Genomic DNA, 16191 nt, shown 5'->3' with positions numbered 1-16191 from the left:
AAATGAATTAAAGACTTGAATTTAAGACCTGAAACCATAAAACTTCTAGATAAAACATAGGCAGTACACTTTTCCACATTGGGCTTAGCAGCATATTTTCGAATACCATGTGTGACCAGGAAAGGGAAACAATAGAAAAAATAAACAAATGGGACTATATCAAACTAAAGGGCTCCCTCTAGCAAAGGAAACCATCAAGAAACTGAAGAGACAACATAACAATTGAGAAAAGATATTTGAAAACCATATGTGTGAAAAAGGGTTAATATCCAAACTATATAAAGAACTCATACATTTCAACATCAAAAAGCTAACGATCCAATTAAAAACGGGCAAAAGATATGAACAGACATTTTTCAAAAGAAGATATTCAGCTCCAAAAGGCATGTGAGAAGATGTTCAACATCACTAATTATAGGGAAACACAAATGAATACTACAATTAGATATCACTTTACAGCCATCAGAATAGCTATAATTAAGAAGACAAGAAATAACAAGTGTTGAGGATGTGGAGCAAAGGGCACTCTCATACACTGCTGGTGGGTATGCACACCAGTGCCGTCACTATGGAAAATAGTATGGAGATTCCTCAAAAAATTAAGAACTACTATATGATCCAGCTATTCCACTGCTGGGTATTTATCCAAAGATCATGAAAACACGAATGCATAAAGATATATGCACCCCATCTTCATTGTGGCATTATTCGCCAAGACTTGGAAACAATCTAAGTGCCCGTCAAGGGCTGAATGGATAAATAGGATGTGATGTATATACACAATGGAATGCTACTTAGCCATAAAAAAAGATGAAATCTTGCCATTTATGACAACATGGATGGACCTACAGGGTATTATGCTAAGCAAAATAAGTCAGAGGGAGAAAGTCAAATGCCATATGATCTCACTCATAAATAGAAGACAGCAACAACAACAACAAACACATAGAGACAGAGATTGGATGGGTGGTTACCAGAGGGGAAAGGAGGAGGGAGGAGAGTAAAAGGGGTGACTGGGCAAACATGTATGGTGATCGATGGTAATTAGTCTTTGAATGGTAAAAATAAGGTAACCTATTTCAAATTTTTTGGATAAATACCCAGTAGTGGGATAGCTGGATTGTATGGTATTTCTACTTTTAATTTTTTGAGAACTCTCCATACAGTTCTCCATAGTGGCTGCACCAGTTTGCATTCTCACCAGCAGTGGATGAGCATTCCATTTTCTCCACATCTTCTCCAACATTTGTGGTTTTTTTGTCTTGGTCATTATAGCTACTCTGAACAGTGTAAGGTGATATCTCATTGTAGTTTTGACTTGCATTTCCCTACTAATTAGTGATGTTGAGCATCTTTTCGTGTGTCTGTTGGCCATCTGACTATCTTCCTTGGAAAAATGTCTATTCATTTCCTCTGCCCATTTTTTGATCGGGTTGTTTTTTGTTGTTGTTGTTGGGTTGTATGTGTTCTTTATACGTTTTGGAGATCAACTCCTTGTCTGATAAATGATTTTCACTCATATGTGGAAGATAACAAATATCTGGATAAAGAGAACAGATTAGTGCTTACCAGAGGGGAAGGAGGTTTGGGGGTCGGTGAAAGGGACAAAGGGGTACATATATATGGTGACGGATAAAAATTAGACTATTGGGGGTGACAACAATGAAGTGTATGCAGGAATTGATAAACAATAACGTATGCCCCAAATTATGCCATGTTATAAACCATTATAATCTTAATAAAATTACTTAAAAATAAATTAAAACATAAGATAAAAATAATGTAATTTACACAGAAATCCAAATTTTATGATGCACATCTGAAACTTATAGAATGCTCTTAACCAATATTACCTCAATTAAAAAAAATGTTAAAAGAAGTTCTTCAGAGACAAGGAGAACTGTATAGATCAGAAACCTGGATCTACGTAAAGAAAGGAAGAGCATAGGAGAAGGTATAAATGAAAGCAAAATAAAAATTTTATTTTTCTTAGTCTTAATTGATCTAATATAACATTTTGTTCAAAATAATAAAAACGACAATGAATTTGATGATTATAGATGACGCATAAGTGAAATGCATGACAGCAAAGATACAAGAATGGGGAGGAAGAATTGAGAATACTTAACTATTATATGGTATGTGCAGAACCAGTGAAAAGGTATAATGTTAATTAAAGTGGACTTAGATTAGTTGTAATTGCATATCACAAACTTTAGCACAACTATTAAAAAAGTAAAACAAAATTATAAATGACATGCTTGAAAAAAGAGAAAATAGAATCACATATAATATTCAATTAAAAACACCAAAGTTAGAAAAAGAGTGCAAGACAGAAATAAGACAAAGGAACAAGGACAACAAGTAGAAAAGAGTAAGATGTAAGTAGATGTTAACTCAAATGTGTCAATAATCAATTTAAATCTCAGTGGTCTAAATACACCAATTAAAAGACAGTGATTGTCAGAGTGCATCAAAAATCAGACCCAACTCTGTGTTGTCTACAAGAAACCCACTTTAAATATAAAGACATGAATAAACTAAAATTATTATGTTTTAAATATTTATTTGTTTTTTTTATTGAGGTAATATTGATTTGTAGCATTACATAAATTTCAGGTGTACAGAGGGTGTACAGGTGAACAGAAGTGATTATATTTTGATTTCATCTATAGACTACATCATGTTCACCACCAAAAGTCTAGTTTCCACCTGCCTCAGTACACTTGTGTCCCTTTACCCTATACGCCCTCCTACCAACCCATTCCCCTATGGTAACTACCAATCTATTCTCCATATCTTTGTTTGTTTGTATGTCTTCCAAGTATGGGTGAAATCATACAATTAAAAGGGATGGAGAAAGATATACTATGCTAACAATAGTATAAAAGAATAGTGGGGAAACTATATTAATTTCGGGCAGATCAGACATCAGAGCATGGGAGAATTATCAGGAAAAAAGAGTGGCATTACATAATGATAAAGTGGTCAATTCTACAAGAACATATAACAATCCTTAGTGTTTACACACCTAACAAAGTATCAAAATATATGAGGCAAATGCTGACAGAATGCAGGGTAAATAGATGAATATACTATTTTAGTTGGAGACTTCAACTTTCTCTATTAGAAATGAACAGACCTGGTAGGCAGAACAATTAGTAAGGGCATAGTTAAACACAAAAGCATTATCAATCAATTGTGTATTATTGAGATCTATAGAATACTTCATCCAACAATAGCAGGGTGCACAACCTTTTTCAAGCTCATATGGAATATTCACCAAGATAGACCACATTCAGAGCCATATAGCACATAGATTCAGAAAACACAAATTATACAATTTATACTTTCAGACCACAATAGAAATAAATTAGAAACCAATAAGAGAAATAAAGTTGAAAAATTCCCAATATGTGGAGACTAAACACAACGTGTAAATAACACATGATTCAAAGAAGAGATCTCAAGATAAATTTAAAAAATAGTTTGAACTAAATGAAAATAAAGACACAATTTATCAAAATTTGTGCAATGCAGTAATAGTGTTCTTAAGGGGGACTTTTAACATTTAACATACATATTAGAAAAGAAAAAAGATCTAAAATTAATAACCTAAGCTTCCACCTTAGGAAACTAGAAAAAGAAGGGCAAATTAAAGTCAAAGTAATCAAAAGAAAAAATAGAGCAAAACCAATGTAGTTAAAAATAGGAAATAGAGAAAATCAACACAACCTAGAGCTGATTCTTTTAAAAGATCAATAAAAGTGATAAGACTCCAGCTAGACTAACTAAGAAAAAAAAAGTACGAGAAGGAACACATGATACTGATACGACAATGAAGAGGGAGCATCACTGTGGATACAATGCATATTAAAAAGGCAAGAAAGGAATACCATTACAACTCTATGCCAAGAAATTTGATAATCTAGATGAAATGGGCCGTTTTTTAAAATTTCATGTTTTGCCAAAGCTCACAAAAAATAATTAAACAAGCTGAATAGGCCTAGTTAAAGAATTTGAGTCAATAATTAATAGGTTTCCCAAATAGAAAGCGACAAACCCAGATGGGCTCAATGGAGAACTCTCCCAACACTTAAGGAAGAATTACGCCCATTCTCTTCAATTACCTCCAGGAGATAGGAGCAGAGGGAATACTCCCTAACTCACTCTATGAGCCAGCATTATCCTAGTACCAAAACCAGACAAATATACTACAAGAAATTAAAACTATTGACCAATAACTCTCATGAACGTTTTTGCAAAAATTCTCAACTAAATATTTTCAAATTCATTTCATCAATGTATAAACTAAATTATATACTAGGACCAGTGGGATTTACTTCAGACATGCAAGGCTGGTTGAACATTCAAAAATAAGTAAATATAGCTTATCACATCAACAAACAAAAGAAAAAGAACATGATCATATCAATATATGCAGAAAAATTATCTGATATAACTGAACGTCTATTCTATATAAAAACTCTCAACAAACTAGGAATACCAAGGATTTCCTCAATTTGATAAAGAACATCTATAAAATACCTACAACTAAATCATACTTATTGATGAGAAACTGTAATCATTTCTGTTAAGGTCAGGAATAAGGATGCTCCCTCTCTTCACTTTCACTCAACATTGTGCTGGAGTTCAGGAAAATAAGAGAAGAAAAATAAAAAGTACACAGATTGGGGAAAAAAACCTCTTGGAACTACTAAGTGACTATAACAAGTTTGCAAAATTGAAGCTTGCTATTCAAAAGTTCATTGTTTTTCTACATACTAGCATTGAATAATTGTAATTCAAAATTAAAACACATTGCCATTTACATTAGCACTACCAAGAATGAAATATTTAGGCCTAAATCTAAGGTCTATATAAAAATTATATAGGAAATTCTGATGAAAGATACAAAATAAAAAAACTAAAAAATAGAGAGAATTCATGTTCATGAGCAGGAAGATTCAATATTGTCAAGATGTTCCTCTTTTTTTAAATCAAATTACAGATTCAATGCAATCCCTATCAAAATCCCTGTAAATTATTTTGTGTATATCAATAAAGTGTTACTAAAGTTTACATAGAAAACAAAGAATCTAGAAAAGTTAACAAAATATTGTAGGAGAAGAACAAAGTTGGATGACTGACACTAGCAAGATTCAAGATGCACTATGAAACTACACTAACCAAGACAGTGTAATACTGGAGAAAGAGATTAATCAATGGAGCATAATACAGAGTCCAGAAATAGACCCTCACAAATACAGTCAACTGATTTTTGACAAAGGAACAAAGTCAATAGAATGAACAAAGATAGTTTTCTTAACAAACGGTTCTGCAACAAGTGCATATTCACATGCTGAAAAGTGTATCTAGACACAGATCCAACACCCTTCACAAAAATTAACACAAATGATCATAGACCTAAATGTAAAACACAAGGCTATAAAACTTCAAAAAGATAAAATAGGCGGTAATTTGGATGACCTTGGGTATGATGATAATCTTTTAGATAAAAAATCGAATGGACAGTTCATATAAGAAATTGATAAACTGGAGTTCATTAAACTTAAAAGCTGCTCTGTGAAAGGCGCTATCAAGAGAAGGAGAAGACAGCCAAAGCTGGGAGAAAATATTGGTAAAATACCTGTCTGAAAAGTGACTGTTATCCAAAACGTATGGAATTCTTAATGCTCAACAATAAGGAAATCAACAACCTCATTAAAAAATAAGCAAACTATCTGAACAGACACTTCACTAAAGAAGATGTACAGATGGAAAATGAAGGTATGAAAAGAACTCAACATCATATCTCATTAGGGAATTGCAAATTAAACCTAAGATGAGATGCTACTGCATGCCTGTTAGAGTAACCAAATCCAGAACACTAACACGACCAAATTATGGGTAAGATATGGATTAACAGGAACTCTCATCCAATGCTGGTGGAATGTAAAAGTGGTACAACCAATTGGAAGAAAATCTGATAATTTCTTACTTAGCTAAACATTCTTTTACCGTGCAACCCACCAACTGAGCTCTTTGGTATTAATCTCAATGAGTTGAAAACTTTTGTCCACTTTGTTTTATCCTTCAAAACCCACACAACAAACAGAATAACATTACCCACAAAATCACCACCATTATGAATTTCTGAGAGTAGTTAGGGACTTTTCCATTTTATTTTTCCCTTAGATGTTTTCCACTGAGGGTATATAGGCAAATTATTATGTTTCAAGTCACTTGAATCAGCTCTTTAGCTACCTTATAATAATATCTTGATATATTTCAATTTGTTATATTTTTCTGAAAGATTTTTAACTTATTTTTTAAAAAATTAGAAGTAGTAGTGTCAAGAGATAGAATTAGAGAAAACAGCAAAAAAGCTTTACAGAAACTGAAAAAACAAGTAACCATTCTTAGAGAATACAAACCATAGCAAGTGCCATTAAATAAAGTCAGTACAGACAATAATATATTGAAATGGACAAGGGAATTTAGAAACTGACACAATAAAGATATCTTTTTAAAAAAAAATATATTGTGAAAATCTTCCACTAACAGACTATGAAACCTTAGATAAAATGATTTAGTTACCAAAAGTGACTCAAAAAGTATGAAAATGTATGAAATGGTTATACATATAATGTAATCCTAAAGTAAATTATCATTAAAAATCTACTTAAAAGGGAAGAACATAGAACAAGATGTTTCTGCAGGTATAGGCAAGTTACTATTCTACAGACATTTACAAAACTTCAAATAGCATTCAGAGGCAGCAGCTGCCAAGGAATTTCATCATGCTAGACAACGTTTGATATCTAAACTGTAAAGATTAATCTCAATTGTCAATAATAATTTAACAAGTAATCAAAATATATACAAATAAAATCTAACAAGTTGGGAGAAAACAAACAAAACAAATCTTGTGGCAGTCATCCACAAATGCTGGGTTCCAAAATTAAAGATTCCAGTTCCGATTATCTACTGTTGCCTAACAGTCCTCCCAAACTTAGTGGCTTTAACCAATATGATAATTTTATAATCTCTCATGTTTTCTGAGTCAAGAATCCAGGAAGACCTCGTCTGGGAGATCTTAGCTCAGATTCCCTCGTGCAGTCACATGGTGGCTGACCCTGGAATAGCGGAGCTGTGAAGCAGTTGGGAGCTGCCTGAGGGTCCTTCTCTCTCTTTTTCACATTCTTCTCTCCGTATAGTCTCTGCGTATGGCTAATTATTTCTCCACATCATGAAAACCTCAGGGAAGTAGACTGTTTATAGCATGGTTGACATTTAAAAGCAAGCATCCCCAAAAGAACAAAGTGGAAATACATAGTATATTCATGGACCTTCTTCAGACATCATAGAGTATCCTCTCGGCCACTCTATTGTCAATGCAATTTTCCCAATATACAGGCCTTCCTTGACTTATGGTGGGGTTACATCCCAATAAACTCATTGTAAGTTGAAAATATCATGTCAAAAATACATTTAGTGCACCTAACCTACCAACCATCACAGCTTAGCCTAGTGTACCTTACACATGCTCAGAACACTTGCGTTAGCCTACAGTTGAGCAAAATCAAACACAAAGATTAATTTGTAGTAAAGTGTTCAATAGCTCACGTAATTTATTGATGACTGTACTGTTGCGAAAACAGAATGGCTGTATGGCTGTGTAATGGTTCTAAGTATATCAGTTATTTTCCCTTTGGTGGTGTGACTGACTGTGGGCTGTGGCTCACTGCCACTGCCCAGCACCATGAGAAAATATTGCACCACATATGACTAGCCCAGGAAAAGATCAAAATTCAAAATTTGAACCACAGTTACTTCTGAATTTGTGTCACGTCATCATAAAGGCAAAAAATTGTAAGTTGAACCATCTGTATATTCATATAAAACACAAAGATATATTTATGACACTATCCTGGTATAAGCATAATAAAATTAAAAGAGATCATTGAGATCTCAAAACACAACTTAAAGCATTAAAAATTCAGTATCTGATAAAGAAAAAATGCAGATAAAAATGACAAAAATAATCTGATCTGTTGTCGAGAAAGCTTGCTTATTACATAGACGAGAAACAAATTTAGATTCTTACATGTATATTTAATCTGGACTCTAGATTGGTTAAAGACTTAAGTATGGAATGTAATACTACAGAATTATTTGAACATAAAACAATCTATTTCTGATAAAGAGAAAGAAACCAATTGGTTATACAATAAAAGATTAATACAATGTTATTTAATTACTTTAATTATCTGATAAAGGACAGCATGAAAAAAATTAACACACTGAAACAGATTGAAGGAAGATATTTTCTATGTTTAAAACCAACAAACCAATAAAAACTAAAATATTCAAGGAACTACTACATATTAAAAATTTGTGAAAAAAACAAAGTAACATTTGTCTGAAGAGTTGTATTTCATTAATAATCAGAAAAATGGCAATTTAACAATGACAAACTATCACTTTGTGCCCAATAGACTTGCAAAATTTCAGAAACTGGATAATGCTAAATGATGCCAAGGATAAAGACAGATAAAAATTCTCAGAACTGCTTTTGAAAACATGTTCTGATATTGGCATCTTGGAAAGCAATCTGCTGGTATCTAGTTAACTTATGCTTATGTATAAATTAGAACAGCAGTTTTGTTCATGGCTATTAATACTAAACAAATTATACTTATGATCCAGAATTAGGACATAATCCAAATAATTTAGAAATTATTTTTAGTTATAAATAACTGGTTTTCTAACATATGCCACTTCATATGTGACTGAAACAAAATAATTCATCTTGTCATGTTAAAACCTAGATTTAAGCAGTTTGAGGATAACATGGGGCTTCTCATAGTCTTTAGGGAACTACATGTACTGTAATTATAATACTATAAATCACAACAGTTTTTGAAGAAATTAGAAAAACTGATAATAAGACTAATATGGAAAATAAAGTAGAAAGAATACTTAATAAATCTTTAAAAATAAAGAATCATAGCAAGGGATGAAATTGTCAGTGGTACAAACACTTGTTTTTAGCCCTAAAAACAGGAACCAAGTAATAGTCTAATAAAAAAAATGAATCCACTTAAAGGACCCTGAATCAGAATTTTTAACATGCGAATTTGGTTAATGATATTAGATGGCATTATGAATCAGTGTAGAAAGAGGGTTCAGTAGAAGACATGATTCTACAAAAATTGGTTGTCTACAATTAAAAAATATGAAATTATATGCCAATCTTTTTGCTTTTGTAAAAGATAAATTAATGATGATTTATTTTTAAATGCAATTCATTGAAAAGGAAACACAAATAGCCAATAAATACATGAGACAACCACACAAGTCAGTAAAGAAAACGCACATTAATGTAAGAGCAAGAAACCATTTCTCACATAATAGGTTCACAAAAGTTTAAAAAATGCAAGCAATATCAAATCATTTTGAGAACATGATGAAAGAAACTTCTTTTTCTGTTTACATAGCTAGTGAGTAAATAAAATAGACCAAGAAGTCTCGCATGCAATTATTAAGTGATCTTGAAAATGGAGACATTCCTTTTCTAGGTTATTGCTGCTCCATGACACCCAGTGAAGAACACCATTAACAACATGGAGCTTGACTTACAAGCTGAAATGTGTTGTTTTAAAGCAGTAGATTCATTGGCAGATGAAAGTTTGGAATGTGGCGTTGTCAGTATGAGTCAAGAAAGAAATATCAAAGTTATATAAATGGTAGGCTTTTGGTAACATCTGTAATCAGAAAAAAATATTCACTGAAAACATACAGATCAAGCCATCTGTAAATGTAAAGAAATAAATGAATAAATAAATAAGTGTGAGCAAATCTGAAAGAGAGGAAAACGTCTAAAAATCATGGGGAATCAGATTATTCCGTGGAGAGAAAAATTAACCCAGTGTATTTGAGGATAATAATAAGACAACTAATAGAAGAATCAGAAAAGAGTAACAGCAAATGGCAAGCTTTCAAAGAAAGAATAATTTGTAATAACGCTGAAATCTCTGATAAGGAATCTCATGTTTAATGATGCCCAGAATAAGACCACTTGATTTATCAGTTTGAAAATATTGTTGAAGTTTAATAGAGTTCTGTTTACAGGTAACTAAGAGCAAACACCATGAGGAATTTATTTATTTTGTATAAAATGAGAAAGTCAATGCAATTTTTCCCTTAATTTTATGGAGTTAATAGAGAGATTTTGAAAATATGAGAGAGAAAAAAAGGAGAGTGAAAACGGTGTTATTACTATATGAATGAGCCAGGAGAGAGAGGAGAAAATAATAGAAACTTTATATCAATAACCAAGGTAGCAGAACTTTCTATTTGATCTTAAAATCAATACAATTTATATTTCCAAGTTGGAAACTAATTGTATGTGAGGCCCTAGGGGAAAAATTGGATGATAACACACAGTGCTATAATTGAAGACAAGGAACTGAATTCCTTGGAGCGATTGCAAAATTAAATCACACATGACTTAGTAAAATTGTGTTGTGTAGATTTTCTTTGGAAATTTAAAGGTTTCCGGTTGCTCTGTGAGTAATATCATATCTTGCTCAGAACATCTAGAAGTTAAGACTGAGGTAGAAAATATATTCCAAAATATCTTAGGCATTCAGGCGTTCAATCAAATGAAATCACATTTTATTCAAAAGTTATGTATATTAGACTTTTTGATATTTTAAGATCCTTTAAATAGGTAATTTTTCAGGTTGATCTGCAACTTACCTTTTTTTCTATAAAATCATTATGTTTCTTATATGTGTCACAGTTTTTCTGAAGACTGAATGAAATAATACATGTGAAGATGCTAAGTAAACATAAGGCATGATTTGGAACAATGTAACATATGCTAAATTATGAATTACTGCAATGCTCTCCACTGGATCTAATCTGTGCGTTTGTGCTCCAGCCGCTTATGGGGATCTTATGTGCTCTGTCTGCGTGCAAACCTCTCTTGTTTGATTAAGAGAATACAGAATAAGCATGTAACTTGTCAAACAGCAATTGATGATATTGTAAAGGAAAATAGAACATTTTCAAAAATAATGGCAGGTGAATAACAGTGGAGGCTATTGGAAGATTATAGAAAAATAAAGGTGTGACAGGAATCTGTATAATGGTGGTGGTAAGGCTCATCTGATAAATTCACGCTGTGAAACATATTTGGTGAGGAATTTTTAAGAATTAACTCATTCTATCTTTGCATCAACCTTGTGAGGAGCGGAGGGAATTAAGAAATAATCTCAGAGACATTAGTTAACCTACCTGGTGACATAGGAATTGGTGGTAGAGCAAGATTCCAATCACATAAACCCGAGTTTGCAATCTTGCTCTACCACCAATTCCTATGTCACCAGGTAGGTTAACTAATGTCTCTGAGATTATTTCTTAATTCCCTCCGCTCCTCACAAGGTTGATGCAAAGATAGAATGAGTTAATTCTTAAAAATTCCTCACCAAATATGTTTCACAGCGTGAATGAAGGTCCGTAATATTTGCTTTTTATACAGAAAAGAGATAGTAGGCCACTCTTCTTCTGTAAGTTCAATAGATGTAGAACTTGCTATCTACAGAATAAAGAAGGAGTCCTAAAGAAAGATACACACGTGTGAGTGCTGGAACATGAAAGAGAGAGATAATACACAAAGGTAAAGGGTTTTGGAATAGGAAAGAATTTCAGGCACGAGAAACCTCCTCAGAGGAGACCTAAGCTCAATCGTATGTGTATATATGAGCTAAACCTCTCCACCGACTGCACTGCAAATATTTCATTTCTTTACTAGGAATGGACAACTTAACACTGTTTCTCAACTCAAATTGATCAAGATTTTACAAACTGACATTAATAGAAACCAGCTAGTCTTGATTAGTTCTACTATCCCACACTGCTGTTCTTCCAGAGGGTTCTATTATGGGCTAAAATGAAGAATGATTTTACAGATATGGACATAAGGTGAAGAGACAGGAACTTAAAATATGTTGGAGTTTGTTGTTGACACAGGGATCATGAAAAGCATCCATGAGCAAAATGTGGGGTGGCCAATGAGTCCTAATGATAGAGGCAGATCCTGCCGTTAGTTGATAATGGGGACAACAGCAGCATAGTGCTAAATAGTTACAGCATTACCTTAAACAATTTCTCTTTTAAAAGATACTCCAAAGAAATTTGATTTGGAGGTTTGGACATAGAATGGACTGCAGGATGGCAGCAACATTTCACTTGCCCAGATGATCCCAGCTACATGAGTAAGACTGAAGCTCCACAGCACCATGCGGCTGTGTCTAGGCAGAAAGAGAAACAAGAAGAAAGTTAAGTACAGGTCAAAATAGTTTCTGGTCCATGGAATTCCTCAGGCCAAACAGCTTTCAAGGTTCCTAACCTCCTAGTTTATAGAACAATTAATTATGCAATTTAGGTCCAAATGGAAAGAACTAATGATTCTGTTGTTTTGGATAATATTCCAGGATGCAGCACAATTGATTAAAGCACTGCTTTGTACAAGGGAAAAAAGTGGTAAATCGTCAGGGGATAATTTCATCTACGTTGTTTTTCATAAGTGTTAATCTTTATATTTTAAAACATAGGGAGAGGGAGAATTCCACACAAGTATAACACCATGAGTGAACTTGAAATAGAAAATACGTATCACTTGCTAGAAGGACTGAGATTATGCTGTGTCAAGTGATGTGTTAATTTTCTGTTGGGCATTAAATTTCATTTAGGTAGTATGAAAAATCATGGGCAATTTTCAAGAGAAATTTTTGAAGGTATTTCTGTGGTGCATATAATGACAGGTTCGCAAAAGGTTAGAAGACTGTTTTAGAAAGATTTAAGCAGCAATTGTGTGTGAGAAGAGTGAAAAAATAAAAATACCTGAAAAAAGTTAAGTAGAATTGGTTATAATTATTCATACAGTGTGTGTTGAATTTCTTGTAAGCATTGCAAATGTAAGAAATGTTTCTAAGTGTGTTTATAACTAATTAGACATTTAAGATGTAGTGAATACTGGCTTATAATTGAACTGCAATATACACAAAATTGGTGACTATTACAGATAGAGTTTAGGAGGACACAAATGTGCAAGAGACAGAGTATGTCTACAAACTGTTCAGGTGGTATTAATGGAGACAGAAAGAAGAATGTCTTGTTCTTTGAAGAAGGAATAAAGAAAGAAAAATAAATAGATGTGAAAATAGAGAATTATCGATATGCTATTGTGTAGCCAAAGAAATCTCCCTAAAAGTTCTTGCTAAGAAAATGAGAAAGATAAATTTTATATAAACAATAATAGTCTAGAGATGAAGTAGGAGTAGTCTTTCTTCCCTCCAGTAGTATTTACTTATTTAAGAAATACTTACATGATACACACTGTATCCCAGCTAATGTTCATACTTTATAAATATGATCTCACTTAGTTTTAATAACACTCTATAATATATATATTATAAATATTCAAATTTTAAGAGTGGAAAATAAGTCATGGAGAAATTAATAATTGCCCAAGATCATGCAGCTAAAGTAATCTGTCACAGGCATTTGAGCTATGCTCTTGCACTCTTCTCTATCTTGCTTCTTGAGTAAAATGGCCTATATCTTTTGGACACACATCATTTTTAGAGATGGAGTGGGGGAAGAGCATATCAATGAGGAGCTACTTCCACTTCAATTCACCATTATTAGAATAAGGCCTACTTAACAGACTTCTCATAATTGATTTTTCAATGTCTTCTGTTGACCTGACATTTGACTAACTCTGTCTCATTTCCACAAATGCGTGCTTCCCTCTACACTTCGATAGACAGAATTTTTATTAGCATAGTGGTGTGATATGCTGAGTTCCATGGAAAAATAATGAAAATGATATTGATGTCTCAAAAATTCATGAGTCTTTCATGATCATACTGTAATTATAAAGGGATGATCTACACCACAGGAATTGACTTGTTGCCTTACTTGATTATGTGACTTGACAAACTCTCATGTTTCTACTATGTAGCTTATTATGTCTGTTAACAATACATTTTGCATTAAAATTTTCTCTCATGTTGCATTGTATATAGCGAAATATTCATCATGGCATGGGAGAATCAAACCATCAACTCAGGCTTCATCCTGCTAGGAATCTTCAATCATAATCCCACCCACATCTTTCTCTTTTCTCTGGTCTTGAGCATCTTCACAGTGGCCTTCATGGGAAACACTGCCATGGTTCTCCTCATCTACCTGGACACTCAGCTCCACACTCCCATGTACTTCCTCCTCAGCCAACTGTCCCTCATGGACCTCATGCTCATTTGCACCACTGTACCCAAGATGGCTTTCAATTACTTGTCTGGCAAGAAGTACATCTCTCTGGCCAGTTGTGGAACCCAGATATTTTTCTATGTGTCCCTGCTTGGAGCTGAATGTTTCCTGTTGGCTGCAATGGCCTATGACCATTATGTTGCCATCTGCTACCCATTGCGATACTCAATTCTCATGAGCCAGAAAATCTGTGGTCTCATGGCAGCCTCTTCCTGGATTCTTGGCTCCCTTGATGGTATAATTGAAGTGGCAGTTGCATTATCCTTCTCATATTGCGGTGCCCGGGAAATTCCTCATTTTTTCTGTGATGTCCCTGCCCTGCTCACTCTCTCATGCACTAACACATTACTGTTTCAAAGGATGATATTTATCTGCTGTGTTATTATGCTTCTCTTCCCTGTAGCCGTAATCATTGCTTCTTATGTTCATGTTATTCGCGCTGTCATTCGCATGGGAACTGGAGATGGTCGCCGCAAAGCTTTCACCACCTGTTCCTCCCACATCATGGTGGTGGGAATGTACTATGGAGCAGCCATGTTCATATACATGCAACCCACTTCAGATCGTTCCCCGACCCAGGACAAGATGGTATCAGCTTTCTACACCATTTTTACACCCATGCTGAATCCCCTCATCTACAGCCTTCACAACAAGGAAGTGGCCAGAGCTTTCACAAAGGGAAGGTCAAGCCTGGAGAGTAAGTTGCCCAATAATCTTTATGCTTTGCTTTTTCCCCTATATTCTTTGCTGTATGTTTAAATTGATGTATTCAACCAATACAATTCAGTATCTAATATTTACCCATTGTTATAGATTTATGGCAACTACATAGGATTCAGCTATGAAAAACTGCATTCTTTTTTTGAAATATTTCATTTTTCATAATAAATTCAACATACGGTTATAAGGAAATATTTATTGTAAGACAAAATGCACAATTTATATATATTTTAAATAATATCAGTTAAAAAATGAGAGACATTTTCCCATCCTAATACACATTGCTTGACTGTACTGATTAAACTTAGTATTTTAACATGTCATAGACATAACTTTGGCAAAAAAATAATTCTACTGGGTCTAATATCGTACCTTGGACTGTTCAATTTTTTAAAAATAGCCAATCTTCTTATATGCAAAGTTTTAGGTATGTATTTTAGATCATTATAAAAATAAATTTATCTTAACTGGATTGAGAAAACAGAAGTATTAGATTGAGGGGTAGGCATATGGAGCTTTATGTGTACCGAACACTGTCCTCCGAATATCAGAGGATTGAGGAGCTCCCATTTATTTCCTTCGTCTATAGACATTAACCTTATAAATGGGTGACTGAAATCTGAATATGAATCTTTAAAGTCTAGATTTCCCATCCTTAGATTTTCTAATCCATATATGGGTAATATATGACAATTGCCTGAAAACATGATAATTGTTTTAATGAAGTCTTGTTTTTATGTAGTGTATATTTTTCATAAATCTCATGTCACAACTCCATACATATTGTTGTATACATATTATATTGTTATATATAATTATGGAGATTCTGGTGTTTTTATGAGAAAAGAATCTTTATATCATAATATGAATATGAACTGTTCTGTTAAAACTCTATTACAAAATCCTCATTGTATTTTTTTTTCTTTGCTGCATAACAAATTACCACAAATTTGGGCACTCTAAATAGTAACCATTTATTATTTCAGTTTATATGGGTCATTATTTCCAGCATGGCTAACTGGGTATTCTGCTCAAGGTATCAACAGGTAGCAATCCAGGTGTTTGCTGGGGCTGCAGTTTTATGTGAGGCTCAAGGTCATCTTCCAACTCACATGGTTGTTGAAA

The 16191-nt window shown here is 33.4% G+C and overlaps 1 protein-coding gene across 1 annotated transcript; it reads left to right on the top strand.

Annotated features, from left to right (window-relative positions):
• The first annotated feature begins 14109 nt into the window (after positions 1-14109).
• LOC103543759 (olfactory receptor 2M3-like) lies at positions 14110-15105 on the top strand. Its single transcript, XM_008511325.2, has one exon. The coding sequence runs from the start codon at positions 14116-14118 to the stop codon at positions 15103-15105; it is 990 nt and encodes a 329-aa protein (XP_008509547.1). The 5' UTR covers positions 14110-14115.
• The last annotated feature ends 1086 nt before the right edge of the window (positions 15106-16191 follow it).

Source organism: Equus przewalskii, unplaced genomic scaffold, assembly GCF_037783145.1.
Source record: "Equus przewalskii isolate Varuska unplaced genomic scaffold, EquPr2 contig_12340, whole genome shotgun sequence".
Classification (NCBI taxonomy): Eukaryota; Metazoa; Chordata; class Mammalia; order Perissodactyla; family Equidae; genus Equus; species Equus przewalskii.
This window is presented reverse-complemented; position numbering and strand designations above follow the sequence as displayed.